Source organism: Pundamilia nyererei, unplaced genomic scaffold (genome assembly GCF_000239375.1).
Source record: "Pundamilia nyererei isolate P.nyererei 1_Seehausen unplaced genomic scaffold, PunNye1.0 scaffold00005, whole genome shotgun sequence".
Taxonomy (NCBI): domain Eukaryota; kingdom Metazoa; phylum Chordata; class Actinopteri; order Cichliformes; family Cichlidae; genus Pundamilia; species Pundamilia nyererei.
This window is the reverse complement of record NW_005187406.1, coordinates 7,148,642-7,168,477: the sequence shown is the minus strand read 5'-3', so window position 1 is coordinate 7,168,477 and position 19,836 is coordinate 7,148,642. Positions and strand designations below refer to the sequence as shown.

Sequence of the window (19,836 nt, the reverse complement as noted above, 5' to 3'; positions counted from 1 at the left end):
TCTGGTTGTAATCCACTGTGTTCAGCTGTTCCCTCTGTGACTCAACATAAGGTGCCGTTTAAAATTTCTGAAGCAGGTATTCAATAACATACATAATAAAGATAAATGAAAGGCAGTTTGTGGCCGTGGTGATAATCTCTGTGGCATCATTGTCCCTTTGAGGACAGTTCCTAAGAATATCTCACTCCTGATTAATTCCTGAAACAGTGCATAGGGGCAGCTAATACCTGTGTTCACTGGCTGCTTGTTCGAGATTTAGCACCTCACTTGTCAATTTATATCCATTTAATCTCTCTCTCATGACGCTGTCACTGGTTTTTAAAATAAGTGACAGTTTAACAGCCTATTATGGGGTGGCTGTAGCTCAGGTGGCAGAGCAGGTCAGCCACTAATCAGAAGGTCGGTGGTTCGATCCCAGGCTGCATCCTGGCTGCATGCCAAATATCCTTGGGCAAGATACTAACCCCGTGTTTGCCTACTGGTGGTGGTCAGAGGGCCCGGTGCCGCCTGTGTCCGGCAGCCTCGCCTCTGTCAGTGTGCCCCAGGGCAGCTGTGGCTACAATGTAGCTTGCTATCGCCAGTGTGTGTGTGAATGACTGAATGTAGTGTAAAGTGCTTTGGGGTCCTATGGACTAGAAAAGCGCTATACAAATGCAGGCCATTTACCATTTATTATGACCTGTTTCCTGGGCATGATTAAACACCTGGCACCATCTGTTATTATTATACCAATAATGTTAAAATGTTGATATATCTAATGTAGATAAAGTTGCCCAGCACAACTTAGTTAAAAATAAAAGTTATACATTGATTTGCATGCCCAAGCAAAAGATGACTTGTGGAGAAATCCTTGTTGGCAAGCACAGCGGTAGTTTGTCACTAGATTGGTGCACATCTCATGAGGGGTTTTGGGACACTTCTCTTTACAGAAACTCTAAATCTTTTAGTTTTCTTGGTTGCCTCTTGGGAGCTCCCTCCATAGATTCTCTGTAAGATTGATGTGATGAAATCATCCTGTATCTTTAACAGAAAAAAGACTCAAAGGAAGTTTCCATCTCCGTGCTTGACTGTGGGGATATTGTTCTTTAGGTCATACTCAGCATTTCTCTTCCCCCAAACACAGCGGGTCAAGTTGACGACAAAGAACTTGTAGTTCTTCATGTAGTTTATAACATTTATGTCATGTGTTTTTTCTCAATTGTGCTTGCTATCCTGTCTCTCTCCATTAAAATGAAACTACCATAAAAATGAGAGACTATTCATTTCTTTGTGAGCAAAAGCAGAAATTTAGCAGGAGATTGAAGAATTATATCCTCCACTGTATGCCCTCTGATCTCAGCCAGAATTGACATATTTTTCATGAGGTTTTTTTAATAGCCAATAAAATGTCATTGAAAACTTTTTTGCATTTTTTAATGTACTATCAAGGTTTAACAAAAACGTTTTAAAGCTAAGGCAACCTCTTTCTGCACTAAAGTGACATTGGGTTGTTTTTTTTGTTTCTGTTGCATCTGTCATCAAGTGTCCCTCAGACAAGATTCTTTGGGACAGGAAAAAAAGAAGCCTCAGATTCTCTAATGTGACCGCTAGTCCACTGTGATCTCTAAAGCCATCCCAGAAGGATCCTGGAGGAATTTCTATTGAGGGCTTTATCAGCTATGACTTTATTTATAAGCCTGTCATGACTATCAGAAGTGTCACCGCGCACCATTAATGGTACATTTCAAAACAATAAGCTTTGGAGATAAGTGAAAAATGCATTTTGTTACATTGCTGTGAAGACAGAAATCCTTGCCATGACATATGAAGTGTATTCACCATATGAATTTTTGAAATATGTAGGAATGTAAGTAAATCAGGACATAAAATAAAACCCTGTAAAACACAGTTTCACATTTTTTATGTAATTGTTTCATGACTTTATTTGTGAGAATATTTGTGATACCACACTCATGTTCTTCTGAAACTGGAAAATTAATACACACACAAACACACACACACACAATAGAAACCGTAGAAAATGACAGATCTTTCAGTCAGCTATGTGTTCTAATGAGCAGTGCCAAATCCATTTTAAAATTTCACATAAGTAAAAAGTTAGCTTACAGTATTTTACTCTTAATGTCTTGAATTGGATACAGAAAAAAAACAAACGACACCAACTTTTTTTTATTCATAAGGACATAATAAAAATCATTTGGTCCTTATCATGTCTTAATATTAGATAAATACAACCTCAGATTAGCAAAACATTTTACACCATCTCATTATTTATTTAATTTTAAAAAAGTAACCCTCACTGCTTCCATATGAATTAAGAAGAATAAAGAGTAGTAGTAAGTAGCAGGCGATGCTTATACTTGCAGATTGCGGCTTGAGCCTGGTTCTGCTGGAGGTTTTCTTTCCTGCTGTCACCAAGTGCTTGCTCATAGGGGGTCATTTGATTGTTGGGGTTTCTTTGCATTATTGTAGTGTATTGCACATAGACATTCCAGTTGTAAAATAAAATCAAAATTCACATGATTTTCAGTAATGAGATTAGACTTGAGCAGTGACTGCTTTGCGTTTAATAACTTTGTGTACCACCAACTATTACTGGCTTACAAATGCATTCTTTGAGCTTAAATTGTTCAATAGCTGCTTTTAAGTCTAGACACATCCTTAATGTCAAATCCAGTTATAATCTTGGAGATCAGTGCCCAAGATAACAAACACTTGGAAAGTTTATCATCTGTGTGAGCTGTATCTCTGGCAGAGGTCACCCTCCTTTGGCATTCATTCTTTTCTTGAGCTGCAGTTGCTCCACGGCACGGATTTATAACAAAAGCTCAGCACCATCTGCATGACATCACATGCCAAGCTAGTCACTTTCCTCCACCCACGTTCAATGGGGGATTTGACCTAAATATAGTTGTTTGCTGTCTATGCTAATGCATCTTATAAAAGCAGTAAGCGCCAACGCTTCGTACTTTTTTCTGCTTCATTGTCTTTTGGCTGTGACGGCTACTGACTTAACCAGCAGGAGCTTTGATTCAGGTGTCTCTAGAAGGAGCCATACGCTGATTTTCTGGGGTAAGATTTGATCAGGATGATGATCAAATTCATTAATAGATGAATTCTAACATTAACCCTGGATGTTTTAGTCCCCTGGGGTGTACACTGCAGAGATGAGTTCAGACGCTGACATGGCTGTTTTTGGGGAGGCCGCTCCATATCTGAGGAGACCCGAACGAGAGAGGATTGAAGCTCAGAACAGGCCCTTTGATGCCAAAACTGCAGTGTTTGTGGTGGATCCAAAGGAGCTCTTTGTTAAAGGCACATTTCAAAGCAAAGAGGGTGGCAAGGCGACTGTTAAAACTCAGTCAGGACAGGTACATCTGCTCCATGTATCTCTATACTGGAGATTTATAGGCATCGTTGGCACATTTTATTTAGATTGTCCACTGATGAGCTTTTTAATGTACTTTACATTGCAGAAGCAATATAGAGAGCAGGTTCTAACTTCATATATTTCTTAATGAAGGTGTCTTTCTTACCGTCACAGGTTGTAACAGTGAAGGAAGATGAAATCTTCCCTATGAACCCACCCAAGTTTGATAAGATTGAGGACATGGCCATGATGACACACCTTAATGAGGCGGCTGTGCTGTTTAACCTCAAAGAGCGTTACGCAGCTTGGATGATCTATGTGAGTACTGCACCAGACAATGCCTGACAAGCTGCTGCTCAACTGAAGCATGCAGACCAACAGCAGAGGTGCAGTCAGCTGAGGATTTATTTGGTCTGACAGTAGCTACTTTTTCTTTTCTTTTTGTCTTTTTTTTTTTTTAATGCTTTCAGGTTATAGAAAAAGTCTAGAGAAGTGTATATCCAAATCGATCCTCGAGTATCTTCCTGGACAAGTGAGCCTATTCTCTTTTTCAGGAAGTGTTATAAATGAAACTAAACATAAATTAATGTTAAAATGTTCTTCAAACTAATAACAAAGTCTTACAAATTCACTGAAATTTTCATGATTTGCAGGCCAAATGCAAGCTCACTGGCAGACAGACTCAAGCAAAAAGCAAACGTCATTCGGGCTGATCTCAGAGTCCAGACTTGCACCATGCAGGAACACACAACAGGACAACAACAATAAACAATGAGGGAACAAATTAGACTCTAAATTAAGAGTAACATATAACAAGAACTACAAGTTCCCAGAATGCTCAAGAATAAATAAAGAGCAGTAAACAAAACTATGAACACCTGGAAAACAAAGAAATGAACTTCAAAAAGCTCAAAAACACAAAGTTAGGCCCAGGATCATGACAAAAATACAGGTGAAAACACCTGTATAAATATAGTTAGCCTCAGCGTTTAAATAATATGGCCCAGTTTTGGCCTAATTTTGTCCAATACTCATAGTTTTAAGTGATGGAAATTTACAAAATAGCAGCCAGTCCAAAAATCCAGGTAAAATATATGTTTAAATATAAAAATTACATTACTTACGTCAAATCAAATTCAAATTCAAATTCAAATTTTATTTGTCACGTACACAGTCATACACAGTACGATATGTAGTGAAATGCTTGGACAACTGCTCGTGACCTAAAGTCATCTAATGAATGATGACAGATCACTGTATGAATTAAAGCATCTCATATTCTAAAACCCACTATCCAGTGTTATTTACCAGAAAAAAGAAAACAATGCATTTGAACCATAAACAGAACAACACTAAAAGAGAAAATCCAATTAAATTAAAATGTTGTTTATATACTGCTTCTGACTTTGGAGTTAAGACTTCATAGTTACCACTTACTTGCCTGTCCTTATAATCCATCACAGCCTGTGTCGTGAGAATCAGTGTCACCTGTGTCCTAAGCTGCCTGGTCAACAACATAAATATATGGTGTCCTTTGAGACTAAATTCACCAGGCTGACTAATTAAAAAGCAATAGTTATTCTGTCAGATAAAGCTAATAAGCTTATATTGACCACAGATGTTGCTTTTGGTTGTAGACCTACTCTGGCTTGTTCTGTGTCACTGTGAACCCTTACAAGTGGCTCCCAGTGTACAACCAGGAAGTGGTGGTAGCCTACAGGGGTAAGAAGCGCCAGGAGGCTCCACCACACATCTTCTCCATTTCCGACAATGCATATCAGTCGATGCTTACTGGTAAGCTTAAAAGTTATATTACCATTTTTATGTAATCCAGTGCACCTCTCTAACATGACTGTTTGCTTTTTTGTTTGTTTGTTTTTTTTAGATAGAGAAAACCAGTCCATCCTCATCACGTAAGCTGCATTTAAAAGATTGTACAACAGCCTGTCTTTGTTGATTAAAGATTTCTGATTGTACTTTATGTGCTGTAGTGGAGAATCCGGTGCAGGAAAGACTGTCAACACCAAGCGTGTCATCCAGTACTTTGCGACAATCGCAGGCTCTGGGGACAGGAAAAAAGATGCTGCTGCCACTGGAAAATTACAGGTAATATTTAAATATATATGGACTATTCATCAGCTGCCTTGTCTGTATTTTTAATATTTTACATTGTTCATTGTCTTACTTAAGGGGAATCTGGAGGATCAAATCATCTCTGCTAACCCTTTGTTGGAAGCCTTTGGAAATGCCAAGACTGTCAGAAATGATAACTCTTCACGCTTTGTAAGTGAAGACTTTTTTATTTATTTTAATTCCAAGTCTTCTTTTGCTCTCCATAGATAACGTTTCTTTCATTTTTCAGGGCAAATTCATCAGGATCCACTTTGGAACCACAGGAAAGCTGGCTTCTGCTGATATTGAGACTTGTGGGTATTAATAAGTAATACAATCTTGTCAGAATTTGTTGTATTCTTTATTTAAGCCAATTTTGTGTGTTTTTGGTAGATTTACTGGAAAAATCCAGAGTAACGTTTCAACTGGCCGCAGAGAGGAGTTACCATATTTTCTACCAGATAATGTCCAACAAGAGGCCTGAGCTCATAGGTGACACAAGAAACGACAGCATTGCAACAAAGTCATATACACAATGTGTGTATGGTGCAAGGCACCAAATTGAGGGCTTGTTATTTTCTTTCCAGAAACTCTCCTCATTACCACCAACCCCTATGACTACCCATTTGTCAGCCAGGGGGAGATCAGCGTGGCGAGTATTGATGACAGTGAAGAATTGATGGCCACTGATGTAAGTCAGATGAACATTTCCTGCTTTTCCATCACTGCTAACTTTGCTCTTAGATCAGCTCTACTTTCATGTGCATTCAGAGTGCTATCGACATCCTGGGCTTCACTGGAGAGGAGAAGATTGGCATCTATAAGCTGATAGGTGCCGTGATGCATTATGGGAATATGAAGTTCAAGCAGAAGCAGAGAGAGGAGCAGGCAGAGCCAGACGGCACAGAGGGTAATTGTTATTCATAATGTTCCACCTTAATGATTTTATTTATCTTGATATAAATATATATCTCTTGTGCTCATTATCGTTTGTTTTTGGTATATGCAAATATAGATTTTAATCTTTTCAAACCTTAGAATCTCAGCCTCTTTTATCACACTCTGCCTTTATTTTTTCTTCTCTTCTCTTTTTCTTTGACAAGTGGCTGACAAAGCAGCTTACCTGATGGGTCTGAACTCTGCAGACCTGCTGAAAGCTTTGTGTTATCCAAGAGTAAAGGTTGGCAATGAGTATGTGACCAAAGGGCAGACTGTTCAGCAGGTAACCAGCAAATTTTAGTGTTAACGGACACATAGAAAAGTTCATATCAGGTGCACAAGTGGAAATTCATCCTATAATAATAATAATAATAATAATAATAATAATAATAATAATACATTTTATTTATAGGCACCTTTAAAGACCTTCAAGGTCACCTTACATTAGTATAAAAAATAAAAAATAAAAAACAAGTATAAAAACTCAACAAGGTAAAAATAGACTAAGACGGAATCATGATGAAGGGTGTGCAATTGTGAATAGAAGGGTTTTAAGGTGCAATTATAAAAGTGGAGAGAGAGTTTGTAGTCCGGAGATCTGGTGGCAGAACAGCTAAAGGCTCTGAGTCGTATGGAAGTCAGATGAGCAGGTGGAACAAACAAAAGGGAAGCTGAAGAAGAGCGGAGTGTACGAGGGACTGAGGGCATATGGAGAAGATCAAATAAATATGGGGGAGCGTGGTTATGAAGCGGTTTGACGTTAAGAAGCAGGATCTTGAAATTGACACGGAGGTGAACTTGAAGCTAATGGAGCTGTTTAAGAACAGGTGTTATATGTTCAGTCTCATCCTCTTATCTGCTTTATCTTCAGTGTTTGCCTTGGTACAGGTTTTTGCAAAACTATTGGCACTAACTTAATCAGCTTTGTGAGGTTCATATTGTGTATTGATCATTTTTATTGTTAAATGACAGGAAAGCCTTGTCAAACGCTTAATGTCTTTGAATCCATCAGTTGTGTTGATGCTAGAATATAGCTTAGCTCAGCGCATTGAGTGGGCAACCACATGCCATATGACTGAGAGTGCCTGGCCTGGGTTCGAGTCCACCCCTTGGCCCTTAGCCACATGTCTTTCCCGTTCTCTCTGCCCCTGCTTTCCTGTCATTTCTTCACTGTCTATCAAATAAAGCTGAAAAAAGGCCAAAAAAAAGAATAGAGCAAGAAACTCTAACCTTACAGTCCTGAGAACTCTGACATCTAATCCTGTACTTTGGGGGGAAAATAACATCTTGGAAAAATGTGGGTTAATTGTTTTTGATGTGTGCTAGAATTACTTTTTTCTGGTTCCCTGATTGTTATGACCTGGTAGATCATTCTGAAATGACAACTGTATGTATTTGGAGAGCTCAGGGTTGGAGTTTGTGTTAATCAAAGAGGACGACAGGCATGTGTCGTCTGGACTAAAAATGGCATGTGAAATAAGTTAAACATCTAGCAAATATAGTTTTATCAAATTAACAGTAATCTTGCTCTGTGTATAGATATTGTCTTGAAGTGTGTTGCACACAACAACCTTACAACATGATGATATTAAAGTTGCTGTTGAAATCTACAAAATGTCATTATGTACAGGTCTACAATTCTATTGGTGCTTTGGCCAAATCAGTGTATGAGAAGATGTTTCTCTGGATGGTCCTCCGCATTAATCAGATGCTTGACACGAAGCAACCTCGGCAGTTCTTTATTGGAGTCCTGGACATTGCTGGATTTGAAATCTTTGATGTAAGTTTTCTTTCTACGGTCCATCTGATTATTTGTAGAAAAATAAATAAGCTCTACAGTAAATTCCATGTTTTGCAGTATAACAGTCTGGAACAGTTGTGCATCAATTTCACCAACGAGAAACTGCAACAGTTTTTCAACCATCACATGTTTGTGCTGGAGCAAGAGGAGTATAAAAAGGAAGGCATCGAGTGGGAGTTCATTGACTTTGGGATGGACCTGGCTGCCTGTATCGAGCTCATTGAGAAGGTTTGTTTATTCAGATGCAATATGACCCTGTGATCCCAGCAGGATTTTCTGACTCACTATCTTCAACAGCCAATGGGCATCTTTTCCATCCTTGAAGAGGAGTGTATGTTCCCTAAGGCTTCAGACACGACCTTTAAAAACAAGTTGTATGACCAGCATCTAGGAAAATCGAGCAACTTTCAGAAGCCCAAGTCTGTCAAAGGCAAGGCTGAAGCTCATTTCTCTTTGGTGCACTATGCCGGGACTGTGGATTACAGCATCACAGGCTGGTTAGACAAAAACAAGGACCCGCTGAATGAGACTGTCGTCCAACTCTACCAGAAAGCCAGCCTGAAACTATTGGCTTTCCTCTATTCTAACTATGCTTCTTCTGAGGGTAGGAGTATGAAATACCTCATATTTTATTCTCTATTAAAATGGCCTGTTTTTAATATTCTAAATAAATAAAAACAATAATTGTTTTAAAGAAAACACAGGTGGAAGTGGTGGTGTTAAGAAAGCAGCAAAGAAGAAGGGCGCATCGTTCCAGACTGTGTCAGCCCTCTTTAGGGTAACTTTCTGAAAATCTGATCAACAATAGTCTGAAAAATATTCTGATTGAAAAAATAAATCATCACTGATCATTTCTAACAGGAGAATCTGGGAAAGCTAATGACAAACCTGAGGAGCACCCATCCTCACTTTGTTAGGTGCCTGATCCCAAATGAAACTAAAACTCCAGGTATTCCTCGTGACATTTCAGACTATTTTACTTGTACTGTATGTATGGCAGCCTGAATACAGCCTAAAGACAGTGTGGCTCTACCTGACTTGTAGGGATTATGGAACACCATCTGGTCATCCATCAGCTGAGATGTAATGGTGTGTTAGAAGGAATCAGGATCTGCAGGAAGGGCTTTCCCAGTCGGATCCTGTATGGGGATTTCAAGCAAAGGTAATCAACAAAAGTCTGTTTTTCTGAGAATACTTTAAAAATTGTGTGTAATAAGAGATTTCTTTGTTTAGGTACAAAGTACTGAATGCCAGTGTGATTCCTGAAGGACAATTCATTGACAACAAGAAAGCTTCTGAGAAGCTCTTGGGCTCTATCGATGTAGATCACACACAGTATAAGTTCGGACATACCAAGGTAATTCATTTTGAGTGTACGTGAAGGCTTCGCCATATTTGAAATGACATATGGTAGGGTTACCATATTTTGATTTCCAAAAAAGAGGACACTTGGCCCAGTCATGAAGAACTTTAATAATACTGTTAGCTTCAAGAAAATTGTAACATATTTAAACAATGCCTTCTCTGTGCAGTTAATAAATGGTGAAATAAAAAATGTCATATAGGCTTTTACAAGTCAACAAGTGCAAAAAAATTACTTAAAAACCTCTGGAATTAAATAATGGTACAGAAATAAGGCCTCATCTGTATAAGAAAAATTACGGGACGGTGCGAGGGAAATTTCTTTTGCAGTTCGTCTGAAAAGCTGCACTTGCGCTTTGGCATCTTTTAAACATCATCAGGCATGCTGTGTCCCGTCTGTAAGGCAGAACAGCTATTCACAAAGCAGCAGCTCGGGGATGATGTCACACATATGGGTCCTCTGTGGGCCCATAGAAAAACCCGGACATTTTCATCAATCTTGAAAATCCCCCCGGACAGAACGTGGAAAGTGGACCTGTCTGGGGAAAAGAGGACGGTTGGTCACCCTAACATACGGTGAAACTGAAACTTACTGTTGGAAGGCGGACAGTATTTATCCCACATTGAACGTAAGAGTAGGGGGACTGTCCACTTAGTTCAATTGTTGCTACCTAGCTAGCCCAGCTACTCCCATCTCATGTTTGTATACCACTAAGCAGATCATTGTTTTGATAGTACCAAACTTTTCCCCACAGTCAAACAAACTCCAACATCATCGTCTTCAACTGTAGTCAGCAACAGTAATCCAAGTACTAGTGAAGAACTGTTATGTTGTTTGTTGTAACCAATCATTTTTAGTATTATTGAGAACAGTGGGTCTGAACATAGTGTTGTAGTTTTTAAGAGATATACAGACAAATGTTTCTTTTCTTTTGTAGGTGTTCTTCAAAGCAGGACTTTTGGGTCTGCTGGAAGAGATGAGGGATGAAAAACTTGCCTCTCTTATCACAGTTACTCAGGCTTTGTGCCGTGGATTTCTCAGAAGGAAGGAGTTTCAGAAAATGATGGAGAGAAGGTAATTAAAATGAGTCCAGAGTAAACTCAAGGTCAATGTTCAGCACACTAAATACAGTAGAACTTTTTGTTCCACCTCTTTCCAGAGAGTCTATTTATATCGTTCAGTACAATATTCGCTCCTTCATGAATGTGAAACACTGGCCATGGATGAAGCTCTACTTTAAGATCAAGCCACTCTTGAGGAGTGCTGAGACGGAGAAGGAGATGGCCATGATGAAAGTTGAATTTGCCAAGTGTAAGGAGGATTTAGCCAAAGCTGAGGCTAAGAAGAAGGAGCTGGAAGCCAAAATGGTTTCTCTACTTCAGGAAAAGAACGACTTGTGCCTGCAGATTCAAGCTGTGAGGAGAGAAACTATGAATTTTGCAATACACAAGTAGAGTGCAGTCTGCATAAATGCTAAATGTGATTTTTGTTAAATAGGAAAGTGAGAGCTTGGCAGATGCTGAGGAGCGATGCGAGGGACTGATAAAGAACAAGATCTTGCTCGAGGCTAAAACCAAAGAACTGAGTGAGAGACTGGAGGATGAGGAGGAGCTGAACGCTGAACTGACTGCCAAGAAGAGGAAGCTAGAAGATGAATGTTCTGAGCTGAAGAAGGATATTGATGATTTGGAGCTCACCTTGGCTAAAGTGGAGAAAGAAAAGCATGCCACTGAAAACAAGGTGTGTTTTTGGTGGTCACCTAACCCTAAAAGAAGGCAAAATTGACTCATTTTGAAAAAACATAAATAGTTTATCATGTGTTTGTCAGTTTCGTTTGTTTTCCGATTGCCACAATTAGAAGAACAATAAAAAAATATAGATATATATATTATGCAATCTGATTGATTAGAGTTGCAGTTACGGTTAGGGTCATCACTGATGACAACTTCGACCTCAGAAGGTTAAGAGACGTGTTTTACACATTCAGGTGAAGAATCTGACAGAAGAAATGTCGTGTCTTGATGACACTATTGCTAAGTTATCCAAGGAGAAGCTGGCCCTCCAAGAGGTCCACCAGCAGACACTAGATGATCTGCAAGCAGAAGAAGACAAAGTCAACTCTCTAACCAAAGCTAAGATCAAGCTGGAGCAACAAGTTGATGATGTAAGTCTATATAGCCAGTAGTTGTTTTTAAAAAATTCAAATCACACATCATGTATAATGTGTATATCCCCACTGTATTAGCTTGAGGGCTCTCTAGAACAAGAAAAGAAAGTTCGAATGGATGTGGAGAGGGCTAAAAGAAAGCTTGAAGGAGATCTGAAACTTGCTCAGGAATCCATAATGGATTTGGAAAATGGCAATCAACAGCTGAAGGAGCATCTCAAAAAGTATGGATGGGCACATCTTTGTTTAGGTATCATTTTAAGCTTCTAATGTTTGCTTATATAAATAGATATGACTTTGTGCAACAGGAAAGACTTCGAATTAAGCCAGTTTGTATCAAAAATTGAGGATGAGCAAAGTGCAGCTGTACAATGTCAGAAGAGGATCAAGGAGCTTCAGGTACCAACAGCAGAAATCTAGTGAATTCTTTTTTTCTTTTCTTTTTTCAAATATCTTGAAATCTTGAAGTCAGTGAATGTTAATGGTTTTTTTTTTGTTGCTTTAACAAGGCATGCAATGAAGAGCTAGTGGAAGAGCTTGAAGTTGAGCGTGTTGCTAGGGCCAAGGTGGAAAAGCAAAGGTCTGATCTTTCCAGAGAGCTTGAGGAGATCAGTGAGAGGCTGGAGGAGGCTGGAGGAGCCACGGCCGCTCAAGTAGAACTGAACAAGAAGCGAGAGGCTGAGTTTCAGAAATTAAGACGAGACCTCGAAGAATCGACCCTACACCACGAGGCCATCGCTGCAGCTTTAAGAAAGAAGCACGCTGACAGTGTGGCTGAGCTGGGAGAGCAGATTGACAATCTGCAGAGAGTCAAGCAGAAGCTAGAAAAGGAGAAGAGTGAGTACAAGATGGAGAGTGATGATCTGTCTAGCAACATGGAGATCATGGTCAAAGCAAAGGTAAGCTAAGTTAAGACATTCATACTGAATGTCAAATATAATAATACAACATCACCATTACCTACATGATGCAGGTTCCATGTGTTTTCTGCAACTAATCTCAGCAGATCATTTAACCTTCTGAGATCTAAGTGGCCATAACCCTAACTCAGTTAGGATTATCATCTAATTAGTGTATAACTTGGACCTCAGAGGGCAGAGTTGTGTGCATTCAAATGAAAAGGACCTTTACACTTACACTACAGAGACAATCTGACTTGATCATCTGGACGTAACAGTCATTTGACATTTAATTGCTCTTTACCTCTGCTCATTTTTGCCCGCAGCTTGACTCCTAACCAACTGTTCCCTCACTGTTTAAAGTTCCCAAATTGATATCATGTTTTGCCGTATCATTATATATACAAAGATACCAATTTTGGTAAAAAGTTTGGCCTCTGAAAGTAAAGTGGGAATAGTGCATTCAAAATAATGTAATCAGCAATTAGTGGATTGTGTCTTGCATATAATCAGTATGTTAGAAATACAAATAAAACTGTTATCCATATTATCAGATTAATTATGAAAAGCTGTGCCGCTCTCTGGAAGACCAACTGAGTGAATACAAAACAAAACATGATGAGAACACACATCTGATCACTGAAGTAAATGCTCAAAAGGCAAGACTTCAGAATGAAAATGGTAAGCAGCTGATTAAAAGGTTTTTGGAGTGAAAGTGCTCTTGTTTTTTATGCCTTATTTTCTGAACCCTCTCAAACAGGTGAGCTCTCTCGTCTGCTTGAGGAGAAAGAAGCAATACTCTCTCAGATGTTGAGGTCCAAGCTTGCCTTTACCCAGCAAGTCGAGGAACTGAAGAGACAGGTTGAGGAAGAAATAAAGGTTTGTTTCCACCGTGCCAAACAGTACCTGTTAAGTTAGTGCTAAGTTATGCTATATCTTAGCATAGCTTAGATTAGCTTAACTTAACTTAATTCAGAAGGTTAGAAGTGCATTCATCATCTTGGTCCCCTAAGTTGACTCAGTTAGATTTTTTTTAACAGTTGTGGAGAACTGGTTGCTACACTGGTTTTAAAGGAAAAGTCAGACGTTTTGTAGAATAGGTTTGTTTACTAGTGGATAATTAGCACAAGACCAGAAACCAGTCTGTCTGTGTCCAAAGTTAAAAAGCTAAATGTAACTAGGCTAAAGCTAAAAACAGGAAAAGGAGCAATGCAATCGTTCAGCTTCTAGTCCTTATATTATAAAACTAACTTTAAAAGCTTTAGTCTGTTGCACAAATGTTTCCAACTAACATGCTAATAAATGTACTTTATATTTAAAAAAACAAAACATTGAACTTGCCAATGCTTACAGTGACAGGATTATTTGACCCTTTATATGTAGTTTTGTAAATAAAAATCCAAATCTGCCTCCATGTCAGGCAAAGAATGCCCTGTCCCATGCTCTTCAATCTGCCCGCCATGACTGTGATTTGCTGAGGGAGCAGTATGAGGAGGAACAAGAGGCCAAGGCTGAGCTCCAGAGAGCAATGTCCAAGGCCAACAGTGAAGTGGCTCAGTGGAGAACCAAGTATGAGACTGATGCCATCCAGCGCAATGATGAATTGGAAGAGGCAAAGTGAGACTTTTTCTCAAACACATACATATGTAGATTTTAAAAAAAAAATTATAGAGTAAGAAAATTGCCATTATTATGGATTCCCAACTTTCTCAGGAAAAAGCTTGCACAGCGTTTGCAGGAGGCTGAGGAGGCAATTGAGGCTGTGAATGCCAAGTGTTTCTCTTTGGAGAAGACAAAGCAAAGGCTGCAGGGAGAAGTGGAGGACCTCATGGCTGACGTGGAAAGAGCAAACGCTCAAGCAGCTGGTCTGGATAAAAAGCAGAGGAGCTTTGATAAGGTAACTGAAGCATCTTGTAACCCACTGCTGCTAAGAGTCAAAGCATTTCATAAAGGCCTTTACAGATTCTGCCTTAGACAAACTACTTTTTGTGTTTTCTATAGATTCTTTCTGAGTGGAAGCAGAAATATGAGGAAACTCAGGCTGAACTGGATGGTGTACAGAGAGAGTCTCGCTCCCTCAGCACTGAACTCTTCAAAACAAAGAATTCTTATGAGGAAGCGTTGGAGCAGCTCGAAGTCCTCAAACGAGAGAACAAAAACCTGCAACGTATGTAGAGGATTTCTTATAGTTGGTTCATCACATTTATTTACCCATGCAATCATCCATGCATCCATCTGTGTATCTGTCCATCCAACCATCCATCGATTGCTCACAGTAGCTGTGATCACCTGCTGTTTAAACATCATGTTTGCAAGAGGCAGCCAATCAGAAGATAGTAGATTTACCATGATAGCTCCCTTTTTAGAAAATAACTGATTATTTTTCATGTGATCAGTAACTGAGCGTTACATGTTGTTTTACATTTATAGAAGAAATTTCTGATCTGACTGAACAGCTCGGAGAGAATGGCAAAGCCATTCATGAGCTGGAGAAGACTAAGAGGCAAAGTGAAACTGAGAAGACAGAGATTCAGACTGCTTTGGAGGAAGCTGAGGTGACCTAATCTGATTTTTTTTAAAACATAATTCACACAAACCTTATTATTCTTTTTTCCCTTCTGTGTAACCGTTCAGTCTTTTTACTCTAGGCTTCTCTGGAGCATGAGGAATCCAAAATTTTGCGCATTCAGTTGGAGCTCACTCAGGTCAAAGGGGACATCGATCGCCGGCTGGCAGAGAAGGATGAGGAGATTGAGCAGATGAAACGCAACCACCAGCGTGTTTTGGAGACAATGCAGTCAGCTCTAGATGCTGAGATGTGGAGCAAGAATGATACCATTCGAATTAAGAAAAAGATGGAGACTGACCTCAATGAGATGGAGATACAGCTTAGCCATGCCAATCGACAGGCTGCTGAAGCCCAGAAGCAGCTGAGGAACATACAAAGCCACCTCAAAGTAGAATATGAAATGCCACTTTAAGTATAAGATTCATATTATGAATGTCTAATCATGGGAAAATTAGACATCGTCTTTCTCTCTGTAGGAACAAACCATTCACCTGGATGAGGCTCTGCGGACCCAGGAGGACCTGAAGGAGCAGGTGGCCATGGTGGAGCGCAAGAGCAGCCTGCTACAGGCAGAAGTGGAGGAGCTGCAGGCTGCTCTGGAACAGTCAGAAAGAAGCCGGAAATTGGCTGAAGGGGAAGTAGCTGATGCCTGTGAGCGAGTCGGGCTGTTACACTCTCAGGTAACTCGTAATAGTGAAAAAGCTCTTCGTATATATCCAAGTTATAAGAAATATTTCTCCATATCAGCAAATAATAGTGTCAAGCAATGTTCCCTCTAATTTTTCATGTGTGTGAGCGAACACACAAACTCCCTGAGTGGTCCCTTGGACCACTGTGAGCGACAGCAGACGTGTGCACTGTGGTCACGCCAGCATCGAATCCATCCAAGTTACATGTTTATTAAAATAATCAAATTACAGCATTTATGTTAGACTACTTTTAATTAACTGTTTTAGCCCACTTACAATGAAAATTTAAAAAAAAATCCTGTTCATGACCTGTGAAGTATGTTAACACTATTGGAAGCAAAAATAACTTGAACTCCAATTTTGAAAACACAACTTTCTTTTCTTTTTCTGACTTGTATCATGAGTCTGAGTCTGTGGTCTGGGAGAGAGTCTGTAACTCTCTGTCTGCAAAATACAGTATATAATGACCAATGTTGGGCAATTAATTATATAGTTACTTCTTTAAAAACGTTACTGAGTTTTGCAAACAAAGTTTTTTGCTGCTGTTTACCTAAAAATGCACCCAAGGGTTTTTTTAAATAAACATTTTAAAATATTTACAGAACAATCAGCTGTTCTGCATCAAATTTGATGCCACACACATTATTTGTGCCACTCTAAAAAATAATTTCTGTCCACTATGAGATAAAGGAGAACAACAGTCTGATACCTGCAGGCCTGACAGCAGCAGATGTATCACTGCTGTAACACCTGTAACATTCAGCAGTCGCCTCATTGTTCTGACAAACACAACAAAACTATTGACTAGACTACACACTAACTACACAAGATTTGCGCTAAACGTCGCAAATCTCTCACATCTCAAAACGCTGCTGTCACTCCTAAAACTTCCCCCTTCCTAATCAACTAAACGCCATGTTGCCATATCATTTTTTGATTGGTCGACATGGTACATTTTTCTACCAATAGGAAAGGCTGGAGGGGGGGAGGGGTGGTTTTGTTTTTGCTCACATTTGAGCGTTTTTTCTTATAAAACGCCTTTTTTACCATTTCTTCCGCAGTAAATATAAACAACGACAGTATTCAGGAAGAAAACCAAACATTGCAGATATTTTTATCATAACTGGTTTTACGTGGCCTATCAACACAGTTTTAGCTAGCGTCCGACACCGGTGCTAGCTAAAACACAGGGTCGGACGCTGTCATAGCCTGTCATCGACGTTGAATAGCTGCGTATATACGAATGTGAATCGCATTATTGGCTGGACTATGGGATAAGGTGGCATCGTTCTAATCCCATACTGGAGCAGCCAGTCACTCACTGACTAACACTGCAAAACAGAATTGTTAAAGTTTTAATTTTAATTTCAACTCAGGTTAGATGGGTTTTTTTGTGCGCAACGCAGATTTTCTGTGCGCAGAGAGCGTGCCAGCAGTGCGCAATTGCGCACACGCGCAGCTTAGAGGGAACAATGGTGTCAAGGTGTGTGCTGTGTAGCAGGCAGGACTCAGAAACAGATGGTTAAACACAAAGGTGCCGGGAAAACTCAGATGCTAAAGTACAGAGAACCGAACATAATAACTGGAAACAGAGAACTAAGAGGCTAGAGACTATGAGACGGTAAGAGTGTGTACGTTAGCAACGCGACAGCAAGGAGTGAATGACAAAGGACTAAAATACACAGTGGAGTAATCAGGGAACAGGAGACAGGAGGAAAACACAGCTAGGACAAATCAAGCATGAGGAGACAAGGGAGGGAAAACTAGACACGCTAACAAAGCACACACGTCTATCAAAGTAAAACAGAAAATGTGAAACATACAACAGACACAGTCAAACCAAAATACAATAAATACAAAATATCTGCAGGTGGGTAATGGGGCTGCTGATATAACATTAAATATGTTGTTGGACTTGTGAGAGTTCACGCGTGAATTGTTAGCACAAGTTCGCTTTTATTGACAGCTGGTTTGTTGTCATTTGGCTGCAGAACACCAGTCTGCTCAACTCTAAGAGAAAGCTGGATGCAGATGTCAGCCAGCTGCAGGGGGAGGTGGAGGATGCCATCCAAGAGGCTCGTAATGCAGAGGAAAAAGCCAAAAAGGCCATCACTGATGTAAATGTCTTTATCCTTAATTTTATTCAGCAATCGTTCATTTTCCATTTTTCAATGACAAAGTAGACTTTGAACATCAACCTAACCTCCTGTGCAAATGTAGGCAGCAATGATGGCGGAGGAACTGAAGAAAGAACAGGACACAAGCAGTCACCTGGAGAGGATGAAGAAGAACCTGGAGGTATCTGTGAAGGATCTGCAACACCGCCTGGACGAAGCAGAGAACCTGGCTCTGAAGGGGGGCAAGAAGCAGCTTCAGAAACTGGAAGCACGGGTATCATAGCCTTTCATAAACAGTACCTGAGAAGCATCACTTAGAACGATGACCACAGTTGATGCTAAATTTGTTGAGTGCTGACTTTTGGTGCGTGAGCTGGAGGGGGAAGTGGAACTTGAACAGAAAAGAGCCGCTGATGCCATAAAAGGAGTCCGGAAATACGAGAGGAGAGTCAAGGAGCTCACTTACCAGACTGAGGAGGACAAGAAGACTGTTTTGAGACTACAGGACCTCGTAGACAAGCTGCAGCTCAAAGTCAAGGCCTACAAACGACAAAATGAAGAAGCGGTAAGATCTTCCCGTGAAGTGAGAAATTTGATATTCTCATCATTATTATTCGGTAGCTAAATTTCAGACTTTTCCTACAGGAGGAGCAGGCCAACGTTCATCTTGCTAAGCTGAGGAAGGTGCAACATGAGCTGGAGGAGGCGCAGGAGCGTGCAGACATCGCTGAATCCCAGGTTAACAAGATGAGAGCTAAAAGCAGAGAGTTTGGAAAGGTAAAGTTAGAAACCTGAATATTTTGTTTTCTCCTGCAGTCATTCACATTTACATTATCAAGCTGTGTTTAACCACCAGTTAAAAAAGCATACTTGTTGCCTATGTGTGGCCTAACATGGATGGAAACGCTGGGAATGGGCATCAGTGGCTACGGAGACTGCAGCAGGAAATTAAAAAAGAATAATAAGAGTGGATTATTTTATATTTTTACATATTTTATTTTATTTCCTTTTCTTCTTGTCTCAGGCTGCAGAATCCGAGTAAAACATCCAGCGATGGCAGAACTTATTAGCATAAATGGAAATGAACAAACATTTGTTATTTTGCTGTGAAACTGTAGCAGAATAAAGTGATTTAAAGCATAACGTTGTTTAATGTTGTTAGTTTTTTCTCTGCATTCAGTATCAGCCATCACAATCAAGTGCAATGTTCCACCAGCCCACGCAACAATCTCAATATTTCATATTATATCTTAATATTAGCAGAAATGAGTGGAGACCTTTCCTTGATGTGTTCATGAGCTTGTCTAACTTCTTTTTGTGGTGCTAATTAGCCAGCTAGCGACAGCACTCTAACAGATAATCAGTTTCACAGGAGTGAGAGGTTTATATATAAACTGCTATGTATGTGGGCAGTTAGCATCTAATTAGAGCAACTGTTTGCAGAGATTAGGGCCTGGTGACATTTACATTCTGTGTTAAAATAGCCATCTTCTTCACTGTCACTCATCTACATCTACTTAATCCTCAGAAGGCTCTAGAGGATTACCACAAGATGGACTATTAGGGTGTGCCACTCAATTCTCCACAACACATGGATCGTGTTTTTATTCATTGTCAGTGCTTTAAAGTCCTCATCATTGCAGGTATTGAGTTTGTCTGGGGGAAAGACTGAAAGCCAAAGTCTGACATTGACATGTTATATATCAGAAAGACTGAATGGAGTCAGAATAAGACTCTTTCCCTTCGTTTGGTTACGTTTTTTATTGGTTTTCCAGCACTTGATGAATTCCAAGAAGCTTTTGTCCTGTCT

General features: G+C 39.8%; 1 protein-coding gene across 1 annotated transcript; it reads left to right on the top strand.

Moving 5' to 3' along the window:
• Positions 1-3,001: 3,001 nt before the first annotated feature.
• LOC102192639 (myosin heavy chain, fast skeletal muscle-like) lies at positions 3,002-19,158 on the top strand. Its single transcript, XM_013913424.1, has 39 exons — positions 3,002-3,072; positions 3,144-3,371; positions 3,545-3,688; positions 5,008-5,164; positions 5,256-5,283; positions 5,362-5,476; positions 5,561-5,653; positions 5,733-5,796; positions 5,876-5,974; positions 6,070-6,173; positions 6,254-6,392; positions 6,586-6,704; positions 8,052-8,201; positions 8,280-8,450; positions 8,520-8,826; positions 8,918-9,000; positions 9,084-9,171; positions 9,267-9,384; positions 9,456-9,579; positions 10,523-10,659; positions 10,745-11,000; positions 11,083-11,325; positions 11,573-11,749; positions 11,831-11,976; positions 12,061-12,151; positions 12,262-12,651; positions 13,206-13,332; positions 13,412-13,530; positions 14,072-14,268; positions 14,365-14,548; positions 14,653-14,818; positions 15,082-15,206; positions 15,300-15,608; positions 15,697-15,900; positions 17,901-18,026; positions 18,130-18,300; positions 18,391-18,591; positions 18,672-18,803; positions 19,051-19,158. The coding sequence occupies exons 2-39, from the start codon at positions 3,168-3,170 to the stop codon at positions 19,066-19,068; spliced, it is 5,826 nt and encodes a 1,941-aa protein (XP_013768878.1). The 5' UTR covers positions 3,002-3,072; positions 3,144-3,167; the 3' UTR covers positions 19,069-19,158.
• The last annotated feature ends 678 nt before the right edge of the window (positions 19,159-19,836 follow it).

Bases quoted from the DNA above. Each gene is read 5' to 3' on its own strand.
- LOC102192639 (XM_013913424.1), top strand. From the start codon at position 3,168: ATGAGTTCAGACGCTGACATGGCTGTTTTTGGGGAGGCCGCTCCATAT. The intron at 9,385-9,455 runs GTAATCAACAAA...TTCTTTGTTTAG, and splicing joins TATGGGGATTTCAAGCAAAG to GTACAAAGTACTGAATGCCA. The intron at 15,609-15,696 runs GTAGAATATGAA...TTCTCTCTGTAG, and splicing joins ACATACAAAGCCACCTCAAA to GAACAAACCATTCACCTGGA.